The sequence below is a fragment of the Talpa europaea genome (genome assembly GCF_964194135.1).
Source record: "Talpa europaea genome assembly, chromosome: 4".
Classification (NCBI taxonomy): Eukaryota; Metazoa; Chordata; class Mammalia; order Eulipotyphla; family Talpidae; genus Talpa; species Talpa europaea.
The window spans coordinates 126842313-126863070 of record NC_140070.1 but is presented as its reverse complement, the minus strand read 5'-3'; the positions used below and the strand labels follow the sequence as shown (position 1 = coordinate 126863070).

Genomic DNA, 20758 nt, shown 5'->3' with positions numbered 1-20758 from the left:
GGGCCTCCCTGGTGGCGCAAGGGGTTAAGACACAACCTATAAAGCTGTCAGCAGCCACTGTAGCAGAAGTTCAATCCCCGGCCAGGCAACTGACCCACATGGCACAGCAGACTTCTCCTGACACGCCTGCTACTCCCCTCAGCAGTGTATTTCAGTCAGTCCACCCGTTCTGTTCCCCACTCTGTCTCTGGTGAATCCTCTCACCTCCCCCATACCTCTGGCCTGTACTCCAGCTCTTGTATGCATAAATAAATAAATCTTTACAAAAAACCTATAGTGAGATATTAGATAAGTACTAAGTATTGGATAAGTACTAAGGGTGCTGATTGTGAGGCAAGACTGGAAAAACCAATTAAAGTGGAGTCTTCAGGAGAAAAGTGGAAGGTGCCACATCAGAGAGAGAAATGTGGAAAAGTTATGGCCCATTTAAAATATAATATTTAATATATAGTATGCAGGTTGGTATGTCCAGGACTGAACTCAGGAAATGAGTACCACAGCATGCCCTCTGTGGGCAGGGACAGAATCCTTTTCACATGTGGCATCCTTAATTAGTGTGGCACTCAATAACTCTATGCTGAGTTATTAAATGAATAGACAAATAATACTTTTCAAGACCAGAATTTTCAATTTTATGAATAGAATTTGGTTGAGACAAAGAATTGCGCTAGCCATGAAAATGATGTTGTTGGGCAAAACATGTCTGAAATAAAAATTATCAACTCATTTACTTTCAATATGGACAACGAGGTGGAACTATATCAATGAATGTCTCCAGAAATGCCAAAGGGAAGGTATGAGGAAATGTCACTGAAAGAAGGTAGAAGGTTAGTGGAGAAAGGAGTCACGGAGAAAGGAAAAAAATGAAGCCTGTGAGACAGTTTTAAATAATGGTGAAAAGGCTAGCACTCCCTAATTGACACATAATTTATAATAAATCCAGATCTAGTCTAATTCAACTTACTCTATCATGGCTGAGATCAACTACACTTAAAAAGAGGATTAGAAATATCACTGTAAAGTAGTTGTTGGTAAGCTTATTCTGTTCTACTCATTTATATTTTCTTTTTTAACAAAAAGAGCACACTCAGTGCTTACCCAGAATCTATAGGGTTAATTACACAGGAAACAATGTCATATTATTTCCATGAACTGTCCCCAAACTGAAACCAAACGGCACCAATTCTTAATGTCTCTCTTCGTTGATATTCTTTAATATCATCTCACTGAACATCATCTGACTGAAATTATTCTCTAGATGACTATGTTTTCCTCAAATGCCAGAATAATGAAAATAAACTGTTGTGTTACATTAATTAATAAATGATGAAATGTTATTACATTTTTCTGCCTATAAAATTAACTGTCCATAACTGGTTCTAAAGCAAAAATTAGAGCTGCTAATATAGTCCGTGCTGTGAATTAAGCTAAAATATTTATGCACTCAAGAGTAATAAGAAAAAAGAAAAAAATGACCTTAAAATCAGTAAGCATTCTACTTTCTATCAAATTATAAAGAAACATTATAAGTTTTATATGAAGCAGTTTGAAAAAGAAAAGACATAGCAGAGGCACAAACATTTTTAAAATTATATCAGCAGTTGTTTGGAAAGTACATACTGCTTTTCGTTTAAGAATGCAGTCCAACCTCCAACGATTTCCTTCAACCACCGGGCGTTTCAGGAAGATTTCTGGACTCAACCTGAAATTATGAAACCAAGATTTCAAGAAACTGAAACAAAATATAAAGTTCTGGAAGCAAAGGTAATTTTAGCCCTCATGCTATCATCATCCTCCACTGGTGATGAGTCATCCAAAGTTTAAGTCCACCCTACAACTTCCTCTTTTATTTTAAAGATTTATTTATTTATTTATACAAGCACTGGGTACAGTCAGAAGTGTGGGAGGGTGAGAGAATTCACCAGAGCCAGAGCGGGGAGCAGAACAGGCAGACTGCCCGGGGATCGAACTGGTGCTGCAGAGGCTGCGGGCAGCTTCACAACCCAGCGCTCAACTGCTGCGCCACCGGGGAGGCCCCCACCCTACAACTTTCAATGGGAACAAAAAGCCTTTTTCCATGCAAAAAGCCAATTTAGGTTTCTCTTTTAAGCAGACATGTACACAACACACACAATTGCAGACAACAGTGGTTGCCCAACCCACAGTCATTCTTTACCTTCTCCTTTATGTTGTCAGAGTCTACCTCCCACTAGAGTCTGAATATTTTATACCTGCTTTCCCAGGTTCCCGTGAAGCTAGAACACAACATGATGTGATTCTGTACAGGGAGATACATGAGGAGGTATGCATGGGATGCATGGGGTTAATGGGAAATTTTGTTCTCCTAGATGTAAAAGACCTACACACACACACACACACACACAGTGAGAGAGAGCGCTAGGAAAAGAGGTTTTCAAAAGGAAGTTGTATGGCGGCATAATGATTTTAGTGAGGCAGCCACACTGAACTTCTAAGGGGAAGACCAGAAAATTAAAATCACGAGACCCTCCATCAATTCTAGGATTGCCTGACTTTGGATTTCTTATCAAATGAGTTAAATAAATACCTGTTTAAGCATTCGATTATTAGTTGAGCATTCTCTTAACCCAAGCTGTAAGTGTTCTAATTGATAGCTATAGATACACTTGACTTCCTATACAAGTGTCCATGGATCTTCAGACTTTCTGAGTAGAGAAGGTAACCTAATGGATAAATGAACTTTTCCCAGTGTGAGAATGGATCCTCAGGCTCATGTCTTTAGTAAAGCCACATACAGCTAGAAGTACAAGAGTCACTTTTCCCCTTGGGGTTGAATTCTAAATTCAGTGTCTGGGTTAACTATGTAATTTTACTCCCCTATAATGAGAGGAAAAACAAGTAAAGAATGAACAATAAAAATAACCACTACATGCTGAAAGACGTCCTATAGGAGCAGTAGTAGGCTATGTAAATACTGAACTTTTATAGAGTTCTAGTTTGGGCTATTGTCTTGCCAGCATGTCTTCTATGCATGTAAGAAGATAGGGCTTTAAAAACTAAAGAGATTGAAAGAAATAATATTATGTTCTATTTCATTCAGTTAAAGAAAATCAAAATCCAGACATAGAATACACAGAATAATAAAAAGACATATTGGGTAAGATTAATAAGAAAATAGACATATGGAGCATTTCGTGCAGTATAAATACTTGCACATTTAGTTTAGAGTAGGAGACAATTCAAAAGTAAACTATCTGCACATACAAAAAAATCCAGCAATTGATATGAAAAGATCTAAGATGAATTTCAAAGAGATATGTTTTAAGTAGAGAAGTGCCTCACTCTAGTGTTGGTTCATGAAAGATAAGACAGATTCTATCTATCATCTATCTGCAACTTTTCAATGTTCATATTAATTATGGACTCCATGAGCTTAAGATCTGGATCCACTTTCAAGGTTATACTTTACAACTTGGTCTTCATTAATCTTTATTTAATCTACAAGTGTGTATCATGGATGCAGGGCCTTATACTAGATACTTTGAAGTATCTTAAGACAGCTCTCAAGGAGCCATTAATTTACATGGATAATACATGAAAAGATAATACATTAAAAGATAATACATGGATAATAATGTAGAAGATAATACATTTTATAAACAAAGTATAAATAATTTCTTTGTGGCAAGGAGAGCAAGTATAATTCATAAGCATCATTATGTCAGGATCTTTACTAATTTAATAATTAGATAAGCAAAGTTTAAAGGAATTGTATAATAGTGCTTTTCAATGAGTCAGGGCCAATTCTTATCAGACACATCATTACTGTGTGTATCAAAAAAGGAAAAAATGATGAGTTGTAACTGTAAGATTTTGTTGAGTACAAGATACATCCTGTTTTCAGAGATGTTAAAATGTACTTTTAAGAAAATGTTCCTTTTAGAAGATTTTAAAGCTTTAACTGCTTATATGAGAAAGACAAATTTCAAAATTAATGATCAGAGCTGCCATCATAAGAAGAAAAAAGAATAAATTAAACCTCAAATAAGATGAAGAAAAGAAATAAGGTAAGAACTATATAAAACAGAACAATAGGAGAGAAAACTTAAATCAAAACTAGCCCTTTGATAGGATGAATAAAGTTGATAAATTTCTGGCTAGATTAAAAGGGAGTTTGACAACATTAGATTCCTCATGTAGTGAGTGTTCTTCGTGGGACTTAGTTCACTCAGGCTGTTACAATTGGCAGGATTTCCTTCTTTTTAAAAGGTGAATAATACTACATTGTATAGAAATACCACCTCTTCTTACCCATTCATATCTTGATGGAATTTTAGGTCGCTTCCATTCTTGACTATTGTGAAAATGTTGCAATGAACATGGGAGGGCAGATATCTCTTCCCGACCTTGATTTCAATGCATTTGGATATATGAGTCCAGAAATGGGAATGCTGAATTACATGGTAATTCTACTTTTAATTTTTTGAGGAACCTCCATAGTGTTTTCCATAGTGGCTGTACCAATTTACATTCCCAGCAACAAGAGTGATTGTCAGGGACTGCGGTCCGGGAAAGCAGGAAATGGAGGTCTTGGTCAAAGGGTACAAAGTTTCAGTTATGCAGGAGACACACTCCTTGAGATCTACTGTACAGGGCAGTGCCCACAGTTAACAATATTATATTGTATACTTAGAAATTTGCTAAGAGAGAAGATCTTATGTCTACTGTTCTTATCACCAAAATAGAGGATTAGAAGAAACTTTTGGAGGTGATGGATATGTTGATGTCATCATTGCACAGTGTGTGGCTGACCAGGATAAAGACTCACCTTTCCAGGTAGAGAACTAAAAAGAGAAACCACAGGGATCCCAAAAGTAGCGGGGAGATTCTGGTTCAAAAGTAGCGGGGAGGTTCTCAGCTTAAGCTGCCTTTTTTTTTTTTTTTAAGATTTATTTGCTTATGTATACAAGAATTGGGGTACAGGCCAGAGGTGTGGGGGGTGAGAGGATTCACCAGAGACAGAGGGGAACAGAACAGGCAGACTGACTGCAATACACTACTGAGGGGAGCAGCGGGTGAGATAGGAGAGGTCTGCTGCACCATATGGACAACTCCTTGGCCAGCTGGGGATTGAACTCATGCTGCAGAGGCTGCGGATAGCTTCAAAGTGCTGTGCTTAACCCTTTCCCCCACCAAGGAGGCCCTTAAGCTGCCTTTACATGGAATTGATCCTAAATATTTTCCAGTGTTCACGAACAGGAAGAAGTGAATTATGGCTCAGACCAGCCACTAGGTGGAGCACTTAGTGGTCATGTCTGAACAACACAGCAAAGACTTTGAAAACAAAACTGATATTAGAACCACACAGTTAGATGGCTAATTGGAATTTTCAGCCTGAAATTGAGTCAACTGTCTATTAAACAAAAGTGTCAACATTATCCACAAGATGTGCATGAGATCCAGAGTCAGACAAAAACAAACAAATAACAAATCCTACAAATCTGACTATGGAATTGAGGCACAAGAGGTGGAATGGAGAAACACAGTGGGGAGCAGGTATAATGGACTATGGGAGAGGATGATAGGTGCCTTGGAGTGGGTGTAATGTGGTGACATGTATCTAGGAGGTGTGATCCTATGCCTCTGAACCACATAGTGTGTTGTAAACCAATGTTAACTCAATTAAAATAATTTTAAAATAATTTTTCATTTAATAATTTTTATTTAATAATTTTAATTATTAAAAAAATAATTTAAAAAAGACCCAGAATCTTTTAACATTCAAAACTTCTAGATAAGATTTTTTTTTAAAAAAAATCGCTTGGCATACCAAGAATCAGAAAAATCTCAACTTAAAGGAAAATGACAATTGATAGATGTCAATGCCAAGATACCATAGATGTTGGAATCAGTTACTGTAATTCCTTGTCAGATATTTTCAAAATGTTCTGACAAGTAAGATGAATACTCTTGATATAAATGGAAAGATAGAAAATCTCACCAAAGAAATAAAATATATATATAGAAGAACTGAAGAGAAACTTTCAAGGTAAAAAATATAGTTACAGAAAAGAAACTCTTACTGACAGACTCAATACCAGAATAGAGGTGACAAAGGAAATAAAATTAAAGATAGATAGACATTATCTAATCTGAATAATGAGAAGAAAAAAATTGAAAAAATAAATGAAGAGTCTCAGAGACCTATGGGACAATACTAAATAACAATATTTGTACAAGAGGAGGCTCAGAAGGAGAAGAGTAAGAGAGAAGTGCAGGAAGAGCCTAGAGAAATAATAGCTTGTAATTTGGGGGTGGGTGTGCTGTTGTGACATTCATCTGGAGAGATATCAACCCACACAACCAAATAATATTCAATTTTATAAATCATCATTAAAATTATAATTGTAAAAAAGTACAATTTAAAAATGTTATTCAACATAAAAAAAATTTCAAATTTGGGCCTCCCCGGTGGCACAGCGGTTGAGCGCTGGGTTGCGAAGCTGCCCGCAGCCTCTGCAGCACCGGTTCGATCCCCGGCAGCTCCCCGGTCACTGGGCAAGGGTCCCACATGGCGCGCAGACCTCTCCTGCCGCCCGCTGCTCCCCTCAGCAGTGTACTTTGGTCCTTCTGCCTGCTCTGCTCCCTGCTCTGGCTCTGGTGAATTCTCTCACCCTCCCGCGTTTCTGACTGTACCCAGTGCTTGTATAAATAAATAAATAAATAAATCTTTAAAAAAAAATTCTCAAATTTGGTAAATGACATAAATCGAGATTCAAGAAGCTCAGTGATCCCCTAAAAGGATTCACCCAAACATAATAAACTACTGAAAATTAAAGAGAAAAAATATTGAAAGCATGCAAAAGAGAAACAACTTAGAGCAATGATTCAATGACTGAATTTCTCATCAGAAACCAGGGAGACCAGAATGAAGTGAAACAACTTGTAACTAGATGTATAAAGATCTCTTACAACTCAATATTAAGAAAACAATCCAATAAAAACAAGGGAAAGAAAGATTTGAATATATGTTTCAAAAAAAGATAAAATATGATTTTAAAAATCACAGGAAAATATGTTTCATGTAAAAAGATGTTTGCTGATCTGTCTTGTTGAGCTTCACTTTTCTCATCTATAACTTAGTCTCTAACATTTAGTTAGAAATCACCAAATAGTAGTCATTACTACTGATGTTACTTTGACTATGCCTTAGAAATTACCTTGTAGAAAGGTTGACATGACTTGTCCAGGTTAGTACTTCAGCACCCTAACGTGTTCTGAGCACCTTTTCCCTCATGAATGACACAATAGTTCTCTAAATGGTCTCTATAAGTACTGGTCAGTTCCTCTTCAACACTATGAAGTGAATGGTTCCTTTTAGAAAACAAATGTGATTGTGTTTCCCATACTTAAAAATTTTCAGTGATTTCCAATGTTAATGGGGTTCAGTCCAAACTCCTTAGCAGATCACCCACTGTCCACCATTTGGCCCTAACCCATCGTTTGCGTGTCAACTCTGCCCACTATCACAAAAGACGCTATAGTTAAGCTGTACACAGCCTCTGCCTTCCTCCAATATCTTTCTGCTTCCCCACATGTCTGTGCTTTGTTCTTGGCTAAAGCATTCACCTGTGTTCATCTGGCCGATTCACTCACTCACCAGTTAATGTTTGCTAGTGAGCTCCCACACTCCTGTGGACTCAGTCACTGCCACTTCCTGTGCTCCCTCCATGTCTCCTTCTCAGTGAGTTTTCCCTAGTCCTTCGTTTCTGTATCTGACTTCCTGACTCCATACTGTTCCAGGATAGGCACTGCTTCTTACTCGTCTTCACTTATACTCCGCCTGGCTCAGGGCCTGACACATCGTGACTGCTCACTACATGGCTCTGGAATGAATGAGTGAATGGCAAATGAATGGACAGATGGTAAAATGAATTCATGAACAAAGAAAGTAAGTACTTCTAGGTCCCTGGTTGTTTCTCATTTTACTATATATGCCCTTCTTGAATGCTAATTATTTTAGAAACATATTAACGTAATTTTCACTTAAGTAGAATTAGATTAGAAGCTTCTAAGGGGTATGTGGATCCTCTACCTATGCTTTACACTCTCAGAACAAAATATTTTAGTGTTGATTAAGTTTCTGAAAACTCTCTTTTGCAATATACTTGCATACCAAGAATTTTCTTCACTGGTATAACGGAAGTCACTGCATAGGTTTTATTTCAAAGGGAATGTTGTAATAAGATGCTCTCCCAGCATCATCATGAAGAAGAAGTAACTTCCTTATTTTTTTTCTCACTGACAATAAAGGCGAAAACATTCAGGATTCCATCTTTTTATATGTCTAAATGAGAGTCTGTATTTTGGTGCTTGTAACTTTCTGGAGAGAGAGTATTTTCTTGCAAAAAGGCGCGAAAATATGGGTTCAATGGAAAAACTATTTTCATGCTATCATGTTTTTGCCAAACTTTCAGAAATATTTTTCTAAAAGACTATAGTATTTCCTTAAACTTGAGTTTATTTTTATAAGTGGTTAGTAAGTACTCAACCAAAGAAATAGCTTCTATGTGTGAAACTTTCTTTTACTTCAGTAAGGACTGTAGAGATAAAGTCTGGCAAGAATAAAAAGCCCAAACTTAATTTCTTCCTTAAACATAAGAATAAATAGGCTCATGGGCAGCAGACTATCATCTATTGACTGTAGATTAATGATTCTCAACCAAGAGAGACTTTGCCCCAAGGGTACATTTGGTAATGTCTAAAGACATTTTGGTTACCACAATTGGGAACTTGCCACTGGCATCTAGCGGATAAAAGTCAGGGAAGCTGAAGCTGCTAGACATTCTCCAACTATCCAATAACCTTGGCCCCAATGGTCATTACCACATTTGGGAAAGCATGCTCTCTCTACATGATAAATTTTCACATCACTGAGACAAAACAGTAGAAAGAGAGAAGCTCATATTCCTAAATAATCCCACAAAATCTAAAACTAGAATGAAATGAATTAAGATGATATGTTCACAGTTCATATATAAGGTAGCATTTGGAAGGAAACAGAAAAACTAAGAGGCATTTGAAACAACTAAGTTCTTGGAAAGAAAACACATTTCAGACATTTTAAGTTTCATTGTAGGCAAAGCTGGCATCTGCAATGGGTTTTAACTAACCAGACAGATGGATAATTGGAGCTAAAGTCAGAATACAAAGGCAGCAGCAACTCCAGGAGTAAAACTTCCCAAAAGCTAGATGAGTTTTAGTTATAAGACTTCCAGTGGCTTTAATAAGCATTGTAACTCTCACTGATGTTTTTAAAGTGATGTATCTCCAAAAAGTCATTACCAAGGACATTTTAATAGTAATAGTCAGAATAGAATTAATTCAACTTCAATGGGACAATTCAGGGGAAGTCTATTCACTGGCTCAGGAAACACATATGCAGAATGAGGAAAGACACCAAAGAAGATTATTTTCCCTTACCTCTGTAAATATATTTGCATTGCAATGTAATCTTTACTAAAGTGAATATTTGAGTGTCTGTGTCCAAATAAAAAGACAAAAAAAAATTGTTCAACCTAAATATTTTAAGAATATATGCAGATGCCAAGTTTTGTGAAAAGGCCTTTCACTGAAAGCTATTACAGTTAATTGGTTGAGACTTTGGCCAAACCACCTGTGGGTAATGCCAGTTTTCATAATGGACCATTCTAGAAGAGCACATTTTTCTAAACATAGAGACCTTCAAACAAAATCCCCATGGACAAATACTAACCACCAATCTGTGATAAAAATCTCTTCCTTTGCCTCTTCCATTGCATTGGCCACATCTTCAAAGTATCCTTTGGCATTAACATACCTGAAAGACAAATTTTTCTCTTGACTTTTTAACCAAAAAAGAAAGAAAAGAAAGAAAGATATTCTATGGAAAAGTAAAAGATGGAAGGCACTGTTTAGTGTCTCCATTAACCAACAGTTTACTTTACATATCCGGAAAACAAGAATTGAAAAGATAACTTTCCATTTGCTACCTAGGAAGCAAAGTAGACAGAAGTGACATGATTCTTCTCTGCTGTGAAAGCAACAAATTAATTTCCTTGTCTTCCTCTAGGGGCAGATGATCTTCCATCCTGCTGAACTCATACACGGTTGTTCTTCTGAGACTAAAAACAGATCAGTTTCCAATCCATGGTAGAAAACATGCTAAACAAAATTTTATTTAAAAGAAATATCTTGCAGGTAAGTTCAGGTCCTTAAATTATGGCTAATTACTTAAATAAACCTTCTATTTGCATCACTAAGCAAATGTATCACATTTAGCTTTTAAAATCAAACTTCTAAATAGAACTACCTATTTGAACCTCACAGCAAAGACCTTTAAAAACTGGAAAACTAAGCTGTGCTGAGGTAGTCTTATAAAAAGAGGCCCTTGTCAAGTATATCTTTTCACAGATTCAAAAATTGAGACCAGGTGAATTCAAACCACTATAATATTAGATGCTACAGCAACCTTGACAGCCTTGGAGCAAAAAGATCTTACCATTTGGCTAAAGTGTTTTCTTGGACAGCAGCATATGACCCAAATCGATGCTCTTTGAGAAAGTTGGTGCCATGTTTCTGGATGAATTCTTCTATAGCTCCTCCCCACCACCGAGCATGTCTATAGCTATTGCATTTTAAAATAAGTGTCCTTCAAAGAAAAGAAAAATGTGGAAAAGAATAATCACTCTGTGTTCTGGCTCTTTAAACAAATATGAAAATTAAACATGCCTCATTTTGTTTTGGTACTGCAGCAAACATTTTAGGCATCTTATACTGCAAAAAATCCAACTTCTAAATATTTTTTGGCAGCACTTTAAAATAGATTCAATAAAGCAAAAATAAATTTTCAGGTTATTTATTCACTCATTCACTCATGCAAACAAATATAAAGGTACTTATAGACCTAGAGCTGTGCTGGGTTGTGAGGCGGATATTAAAAGAGAGCTAAGGTTAGTTAGAGACTTGTTCACTCTTGTAGAAAATAATCTCACTTTGTACTGTCTCTGTCCATTCCCTTGGCTTTTGGAGCCATCATCCTGATAGTGATTGAGGAGAGTAATACCTCCATCACTCTGAGTCCACTGAAGCCAAATAAAATGGCATATTTCAGCCCCTGATTCCTAGAACTAGTTCAGGGATAAGTACATCAGTCAGTTCCATCCAAAGAGTGAGAATACACACATGAACTTGCCCAGGAATGCCAGAGACTGACTTCTACTGAATTTGGTTTGAGTGTGGGAGGTGGCCATCTTGCTAGGACCAGTGGACCAGCTCAAGATTGGAGCAGATCCACAGGAAGCATTATTGGAAAAACCTGGGAAAAGGTGACTCAGTGGCATAGTTTGATCCTTGCAATGACCCATGCAAAGGAGGCTCATTAATTCTCTCTGATGTAAGTCAACTTTCACTAGATTATTCTGTTGCTAATAAGTAAATTCCCTTGAACAGTCACAAATCTACAAGGGCTAAAAAACATTCAGAATAGGAGACTACAAAAAGTTATTCCATGCCAAATGTCAGTATAGGTGACTCTTACCAAGGTGAAAAGAAGTCACCCAGTTCAAAGGAAAACATGGTGTTGGAACCACCTATCTCTCTGCCATGTAGACAGAAACCCAATCTGTTCCAAAATAAGAATAATACTGTAAATGTGAGAGGAGAGCATGCTGTGGGGAAGAAATGCAATGACCCTGATGAGAAGCATGGAGAGGACTATACTCACACATCCTAAAATAACTATTTATAAAGACTAGGTGTGTCCAAACTTGTCTCCTCAATACATCAGAGATTGATGTTTAGTTGTTTTCTGAAAACCACTGAACCATGAAGAGCCAACACTGCTGGGGTGGGGACACAGGCCAGGTGAGGTGTGGGGAGCTGAGAGAAGGGAAGTATCAGGTGTGGCAGGGGAGATGTCAGTTTCTAGGGGTGAGGCAAGAGGGTGTGAAAAGCCCCTGGACTTTTGCCACCACACAAGTACTACACAGTGGAGTTGAAATGCCTCTGAAAACCAGTTACAAGAAAAAGATTCTGTAAAAGTGGTAAGTGACAAGCAGAGGTATCACTTGTGAATCAGAGCAAAGGGGTGGAAAAGACAACCACTGCAGTACATTGAGTTCTGCAGAGACAGTGCCAGGGCAAGTAAGAGTGGAACAAGCAGCTGGCAACTGTGCTTCACTGAGGAAAAATATACCTAAACATGGACAAAAAAGATCCTAAGAAGCTGACAGGAAAAACGCCATCATAAGCATTTTCTTTGTAAACTTGCACCCAGATGCTTCAGTCAACTTCTCAGCATTTCTAAGACGTGTTCAGAGAGATGGAAGACCATGTCTGCTAAAGAAACAGGAAAGTCTGAAGACATGACAAAGGTAGACAGGCCTGCAATGAAAGGGAAATCAAAACTGATATCCCAAGTAAAGGGGAAACAAAAAAAAAGAAGTTCAAGAATCCCAAGATACCCAAGATGCCTCCTTTGGCCTTTTATTTGTTCTGTTCTGAGTGTCACCCAAAAACTAAAGGAGCACATCCTGGCCTACCCACTGGTCGTGGAAAGAAACTGGGAGACGTGTGGAACACACAGCTCAGGTGACAAGCAGCCTTATGAAAAGAAGGAAAAAACCCGGAAAGGATGTTGCAGCCTACTGAGCTAAAGGAAAGCTTGAGGCAACCAGAAAAGGGGAGCCGTCAAGGTTGAACAAAGCAAGAAAAAAGGAAGAGGAGGAAGATCAGGAAATGAGAGGATGGGGAAGGGGAAAAAGATGAAGGTGTTAGGTAAGTTGTCTCCAGAGCAGGTGCTAAGTGTCTATAAAGCACTTAACTTCCAGAGGCCTCCCTGGTGGCACAGTGGGTTGAGCGCCACACTGTGAAGCTGTTTGCAGTCTCTGCAGCGCGGGTTCGATCCCGGCTGGCCGGCAAGAATCCCACATGGCGCAGCAGACCTCTCCTGTCTCGCCCGCTGCTCCCTTCAGCAGTGTATTTCGTCACTCTGCCTGTTCTGCTCCCCACTCTGTCTCTGGTAAATCCTCTCACCCTCCCGTGCATCTGGCCTGTATCCCAGTTCTTGTATAAATAAATCTTTAAAAAAAAAAAGCACTTAACTTCCCTGTACACAATTTACTCCTTTCAAAGAGAAAGTAACTGAAATGTAGGCTGTGTGAGATTTGTTCTTAAACTAGTGTTGTTTTTTGCGTAGTTAACACACCACTGAATATGTGTTGAGACATCCCCATCCAGGCGGTACTTTCAATAGCCACTAACCTTGCCTGGTACGGGGTGGGGGTATAAGTGGGTGTGGAAATTCAAAGCGGGTGCTTGCTGGTGCACAGCACAGTTATGTATGGGGGTGGGTATTTTCTCTTCCTCAATGGTCTCTAAGGCAGCTTATATGAAATAATTGTTCAGTGAGCTGAATACCACTCTGTAATTGAAAAAAAATGTTGCAGCTGTTTTCTTGACAGTTTGAATGCTTCTAAGCCAACACAATTTTTGTTTCATAAAAATAAGAGAGAACTATCCCAAATGTGGTGACAGGAATGGTGAAGAGGCAAGAAAAATAATGTTGAGAAGAGGTGGTGAAGAGAAGTATCTCCACAGAACCTGACAGGCTGCATTAATGTGTGGTTGCAAATAAAGGCAGAAAGATATAAAGATATTATATAGACATAGAGATGTAGAGATTATATATGTTGATTTTATTTATATATATTATTATTATTATAAATGGAGAAATTTGGGCTTATTTGATAAAATGAAGAGCACTTCTACCAGGAAGCAGATGAAAGCTGGATTTGGATGTATTTGTTTGGCAATGATGTACAATTGGGAATAAGATATGTAGATAAGTCAATAAAGTGACTGCTATAGGGACCAATTATTTCTATAGCTCTTAGGAAAGCAGGAATGCAATGCTAGGAAGAAGCTTTCATGGCAATTCCATGGCATCCCCATACCCAACTTTCGAGCTTCTAATGTCAGGAAAGATCAGAAAGTTCAGGATTTTTTTCATATATACACACACACACACATATATTACCAGGGTATATATATCTATGTCAGTCAATATGTATTAATAAATAAATATATATATATATCTTCATATGCATGAACCTGAACTTTATGGAGACAAACATATATATAGAAAGACACATGCATATTGTATAATTACAATTTTCCAGAAAGAAACATTTATCAACACACACACTCACTAATAAAATCTATAATAAAGGAAAAGTACCTTGAGCATTCTTTCAAGATACCTTTCTTAAAATCTGTGAGTAAAGAGAAATCCTGTATATCAAATCACATTTTATATGGTCTATTAAAGATATTAATTTATAAAGTAAAATTTTATGTTTTAAAAAATGTGAACTATCACTTCTAATTTATCTGATTGGTTAATTGGTATTTTTGAGGGGTCTATTTTGTTTTTTGTTGAAATCAACTTACCCAGGATCATTTCTTGTGACTGCACATGAAGAATATTCTGTTCTTCAAAACTTTCATAACTTTCGATTAAGGATGATTTCTAAGTAACAATTTTCTAACATTTTAATTATTTTTTAGTTCCTTCTTCATTTAAGGTTAGGGGAAAAAACCTTAAGAAATTTTAATAGAAATCTTAAAAAATTGAAATTTTTACCTTGAAAGATTATCAATTCGGAGTCCATATTTTGTCTCTGTTTCCTTCCTTCCCACCTTAATGCTGAATTCTTTATCCACCAGCAGGACGAAAGCTATAGCACCACTGTCTGGTTTCATATACAGTAAAAAGGAATCTTTCACTATCAACCACCTGTAAGAGGGCAATAAATATTTTTAAAGTTGTAGGGAATTATCAAAACAAAACCAACAAATTATTATAAATCTGAAGGAAACACTCTAGCAGACTTTAAAAACAATTCTAGTTTTATACCAAGAATTCATTTTTTAAAAATAACCATCAAACAAAAAACAATCCCAAACTTATTTCTATTATGTTTTCTTTTTTTTAAAACAAAAGATTTATTTATTTATGCATACTAAAGCTGGGGTGTAGGCCAGAGGTGCAGGGGTAAGAGGATTCACCAGAGATAGTGGGGAGCAGAACAGGGAGATCTACTGAAATACACTGCTGAGGGAAGCAGTGGGTGAGACAGGAGAGGCCTGCTGTGCCCTATGGGTTGGCTCCCTGGTCAGGGATCGAACTCATGCTGCAGTGGTTGCAGATAGCTTCATAGTGCTGAGACTTAACCCCTTGCGCCACCAGGGAGGTCCCTCTATTATGTTTTCTAAAAAAACACTGATCCTAAGGAATTTCACAGAGGTCTCTAACTCTTAAAACACGAAAGGCAAAGTCTAGCTGAGTGTCCTGACACTGCAGACAGTGTTTACAGGATGGACAGCAAGAGCCCCAGCTGTTAAAAAGAATGGAAGTTGCTAGCATAAACTGTTATGAAAAAGGCAAATAAATCCTCAATAAGTAAAATCTCCCTTTAAAAAATCCAGTAAGCAACCTTTATTCCACATATTCTGTTATTCATTTCAACTTAACTTTGTGATTTTAAGGAACATTAATCAATGATGCTCAATTGGACATGATCTCTCAAAAGTACTTCCACTTAATATTTTACACAATATATATTTAAGAGCTTCATAATGGATATGTACAGTGATAAGCGGAGAGTTACGCTAGCAGGAGAAACAGCACAAAGACAAGTCAGACATGTTCTCAAAAAAGCTGATGAGGGGCCTCCCTGGTGGTGCAAGGGGTTAAGACGCAACCTATGAGGCTATCCCGCAGCCACTGCAGCCTGAGTTCGATTCCTGGCCAGCCAGGAAGCAACCGCATGGCGCAGCAGACCTCTCCTGACTTACCCGCTGCTCCCCTCAGCAGGGTATTTCAGTTTATCTGCCTGTCCTGTTTCCCATTGTCTCTGGTGAATCCTCTCACCCCCCCATGCCTCTGGCCTGTACCCCAATTCTTGTATGCATAAATAAATAAATCTTAAAAAAAAGAAAATTAAAAAAAAAAAAAAAGCTGGTGAGGCTTGTAGGTTGAGTACAGACAAGGATAATTCTTGGCCGAATGGGAAAGGTACTAGAAGAGAAATGCAAAATGTTGGGGGTGCAAGGCAAGGAGAACTCTTGAATGTGATGAGCAAGAGACTGAGCTAATGAAATTCTCCAGAAAGGTGGTATCAGAGCAGACCAGCATGGATGCCATCCAGTGGCACCCAAAGGACATGGTCAGGGTGTACATCCACATGCAGGGAGGAGTGAGCAAAGGTGCTAAGGTGTGAAAAGCTGCATGTGGCAGAGAGAGATCACTGAGGCCAGGGTCTCAAGAAAGTGGAAGGAGAAATTTGTGAGTATGTAGGGTGGGGAAAATGGACAAAGGCCCCACAGAGGAGAGTCAAAGGCTATACTGAGTACACTAATTTTATAGCTTGAAACTGGTGTTTCCGAAAGTTGCCCGATCAGCAGAATCTCTTGAGGTGCTTGTTTAAATAAAAAGAGACATTCATCAGCAGAGGAGGAAGGAGAGGGATCAAAACAGGGGAGGGAAGAACATAAGACTATAGTGATGGTTCACAGGTGCCTTGGTCTGGCTCTTCCTAGGATTTGCCAAACTTGATCTTCCTTGGCTCTCCACATTTGCTATTCCTTGACCTAGAAATGGTTTCTTCTAGATCTTCTCATGGAATGCTACTTCTTGTCCATCAATCCTCTGCTTAAATGTTCCAGCAGAGAGAGGCCTTTGCTAGCTACTTGATCTAAAAGAGCTGCCTGAATGAGCACATTTACTCCACCATGTTTAGCTTCTTCTTGGCACTTATCACTAACTGGAATTATTTGTTTGCTTGCTTATTTTCTGTCTCTTCCACTAGAAAGTCAGATCCATGAGAGCATGCACACATCCATCGTGCCCACTGGTGTCTGCCCACCAGTGCCTGGAATAACCATGCAGCAGAACAGAGAACGTCTGCAGGCAAAACAGCCTTCTTTTCTAAATAACGGTTACATGAATGGGCCCCAGGGAGTAAATGAAATAATTTGGATGGGGTTACTGTCAAAATTTTTAACTCTTTGCATAGTTCAGAGTTAAGTAAATGCTAAATTTATATCTTAAAAATCTATACATCTCTTTATCTTAAGATTTTATTTGAGATAAACTTATAGTCCACTGCCAAGTGCAAAGAAGTTGCTCCATAGATGAGCTGTTTATGCAGAGGTTTTAAATTGCAGGAAATGCTTGTAGTTTTCTTTTTATTTTACTTGTCCTTGAGACAAGGTCATGATCAGATTTGATTAAAAGTGTAATTGCCCTGTTTTGCCTTATCTTGATTTGTCAATGCAGAATAAATAAGTGATAAAAATATTCTTTTACAGATACAAAGATGAAAAAGAATTATAAATGATAGTCACCATAAAAATTTACTTCCATTTACACCTCAGTTGCCTTCTCCTATAGGAAACTTTCTAAGTTAAATTTGTCACTCTATTTTATCAACTTTATTTGCTACTGATATTTTCTCTCTCATGAATGTGACTCAGGAAATACTTATTAATATAAAACTAAGACTTCAATTTCTGTGGAAAGATTTATATTTCATTCCAGGAAAGATGATATCTTGTTAGATTGTCTGTGTTGAAGTCTGAATTAATCCAAAGTTTAAAAAGTTAAAAAGGGGCCTCCCTGGTGGCACAAGGGTTTAAGCACCACACTATGAAACAATCTGCAGCCTCTGCAGCACGATTTCGATCCCCCTGCAGTCCAGGGAGCAACCCACATGGCGCAGCAGACCTCTCCTGTCTCACCCACTACTTCCCTCAGCAGTGTGTTTCAACCAGTCTGCCTGTTCTGTTTCCCACTCTGTCTCTGGTGAATCCTCTCACCCCCCTCATCTCTGGCCTGTACCCCAGCTCTTATATGCATGAATAATCTTTAAAAAAATTAAAGTTAAAAAGGTATATTTCTTTTATATAATGAAATCTCCCCACACCAAACCCCCCACTGTCTTTTCTGGCTGGCCCTTCTCATGTAGGTTATAACTCTAACTTCAGTTCTTGACTGCTAGAGCTAAAGCCACACTCTCCAGTCAAGTCCCTCACTATCCCATGGGCTTCTTTTTTCCTTCAGATCTCTGATCACTTCCTGCATCCACATCATTTACAGTTCTTATCAGCTCTGCATTGCCTGATTTCCTCTTCTAGTGAGCTCCACATTGAAGGGAGTATGTCCTGTCAGAGATTAGGCACTCATAAGTGAATGGCCCAGACCATGCCTTCCAGCTGGTGAGCAGAGAGTTGAGATTGGGTTGCCTCAGAAGCCAGCTCTGAGACGAGCATGTAAGTGAAAGTACAACTGGTCCTTGAACAGATTTGAACCATGAAGGTCCACTTATACATAGATTTTCTTTCAACCCTTCCTCTTTTTCCTCCTCCTTCTAAATTTACAGTGAGGAAGACAGGAATAAAGACCTTTATGATAAACCACTTGCAATTTTTAATAACATTTTCTTTTCTCTATTTTATTGCAATACATATAATACATATAACATACAATACATGTACTAATGGACAATTTATATTATCAATGAGGCTGCTGGTCAACAGGAGACTATTAGCAACTAGGTTGTACTTGGAATTTGAACTGTGATGGAAGTTAGTGCCTCTAACTCTTATGTTGTTCAAGGGTCAATTGTAATTGCTAAAGAAACAGATTAGGGAACTTATTAGGGAGCATAAATAGGGCAGAGCTAGGAGGAAGTCATCTAGGTTCTGCTTTCATGCACTTTATTGTGGAAAAACTGGGCTGTGAACTTGCTGTGGGAACTCAGAAGAGGGTACAGTACGTGCTGTGTGACCCATTCTTGGGACAAGGGGCTAGATCCTGCTGGCTTTGGTTGGGGGTTGCTCCTGGAGCTGGGACTACTTTTACCTGCTCTGTGCACAGGCTGGTGGCTTCAGCGGCTCAGAGCAAATCTACAGTGAAAGACTGGCAAAGTCTGTGGGTGGCCTGCAGCAGCTGCCTTAAGCAAAGCCAGGACTGGGAGGATGGCTCAGCAGGAAGCTCAGCCAGGGCCCAGTGGGCTGGACAGAGCAGCCTCCTCAAGGGGCATTATGTGGGGCAGGAAGGCAGGGACAGGGCAGGCTGGCTATGCTCCACTAAGCTCCTGGCTTGGCATGTGTTCTGAGTATTTCCCAGGATTCTGTACAATACCTCATATGGCATCTCTGATTTTTCTGCAATGCCATTTATACTCTGAGTTTATGGGTATATTTATATAAGCTACAGAATTTTATTTGAAATCAAATAATCTCAGCACATTGTATCTCTTTTTGTATTAGTGAAATTGATGTTTCATTACACCAAAAAAATCTCAATTTTCCCTAGTCTAATCTCTTGACCTTTTCCTTGCTCATAATTTATTTGATCCCTTTAAGACCCAGAAAATAAGAGTTTAACTTAATCATATTTTTTATTGGTATGCTGTATCTTAGATATGTTTAAAAGCATATCTTAATTTTAATTTATACATTTTTAATCAACACATAGTTCAATTTCATATTTATATGTGAGTTCACATGTCTTTTTCAAGGTTGGGGAGATATTTCTTAAAATTTTTTTTCTAATTCCAGTAAATTATTACTGCAACAAATAGCCATTGTCTATTATGTTCAAAACATTGTGGTAAGTGTTTTGAGGGCATAAATTAGAGTCAGTGAGAATACTGTTGCACAAGGGGGTTCTCAGTTACGTAGGACATGGAATAGGAATTAAACCTCTCTGACTATACACACTTACCATAGTATATATAATATATACACTCACAAATATAGCTCTAAAATTACCACCCCTAAAATCTGATCAAGTTTTTTAAAGTTTATTTTTAAAGTATACAGTATATTCACAAAGTTTTGCTTGATCACCACTAATTTCAGAATATTTTCTAATTTCAGAGTATTTTTATTTCCATAAGAAGAAACTCTATACCTAGTTATAGTAACAGCCCATTTTCCCTTGCCCTCAGTCCCTGGAAACTACTAATCTACTCTGTCTCTATAGAGTCTTTATTCTGGACATTTCATATGAATGGAATCATATATGTGGCATTTTGTGTCTTTTTTTTTAAATTTGGCATAAAGTTCTAAAGGTTCATTCATAACAGCATATACCAGTACTTCATTCTTATGTTTTTATAAAATTTCAATTTTTTAATTCAGATATGACTTGCATGCCATAAAACTCCCCCTTTAAAAGCATGTAATTCAATGGTTTTTAATATATTCATAAAACTGTGCAACTATCACAATATTCCCAATATTTCATCAACCCAGAATGAAACCCCATACCCATTAACAGTCTTCATTCCTTTTTTTTATTTTTTTGCATATAAGAACTGGGGTACAGGCCAGATGTGCTAGGGGTGAGAGGATTCATGAGAGACAGAGTGGGGAGCAGAACAGGCAGAATGACTGAAATACACTGCTGAGAGGAGCAGAGGGTGAGACAGGACAGGTCTGCTGTGCCATGTGGGCCGTGAATCAAACTTGTGCTGTGGTGGCTGCCAATATAGCTTCATAGTGCTGAAACTTAACCCCTTGCACCACCATGAAAGAACTTCCTTCCTTTTAATGGCCAAATATACTACATTTTGTTTAACCACATAGCATTTGATGGGTCTTTTGGCTGTCTGATTTATTAGTCATTCTGAATACTGCTGTCATGAACACTCATGTATAAGTTTTGATA

General features: G+C 38.0%; 1 protein-coding gene across 4 annotated transcripts in view; it reads right to left on the bottom strand.

Moving 5' to 3' along the window:
• The window catches only part of PLD1 (phospholipase D1), a gene marked incomplete at both ends in the record, with an annotated part of 129235 nt that overhangs the window by 93365 nt on the left and 15112 nt on the right, over positions 1–20758 (bottom strand). For all 4 annotated transcript variants that reach the window (XM_084231968.1, XM_084231970.1, XM_084231969.1 and 1 more), the window contains 4 exons: positions 1621–1702; positions 9755–9838; positions 10520–10669; positions 14663–14815. In XM_084231968.1, the coding sequence (XP_084088094.1) occupies positions 1621–1702; positions 9755–9838; positions 10520–10669; positions 14663–14815 (469 nt within the window). The remainder of the gene's footprint in view (positions 1–1620; positions 1703–9754; positions 9839–10519; positions 10670–14662; positions 14816–20758) is intronic.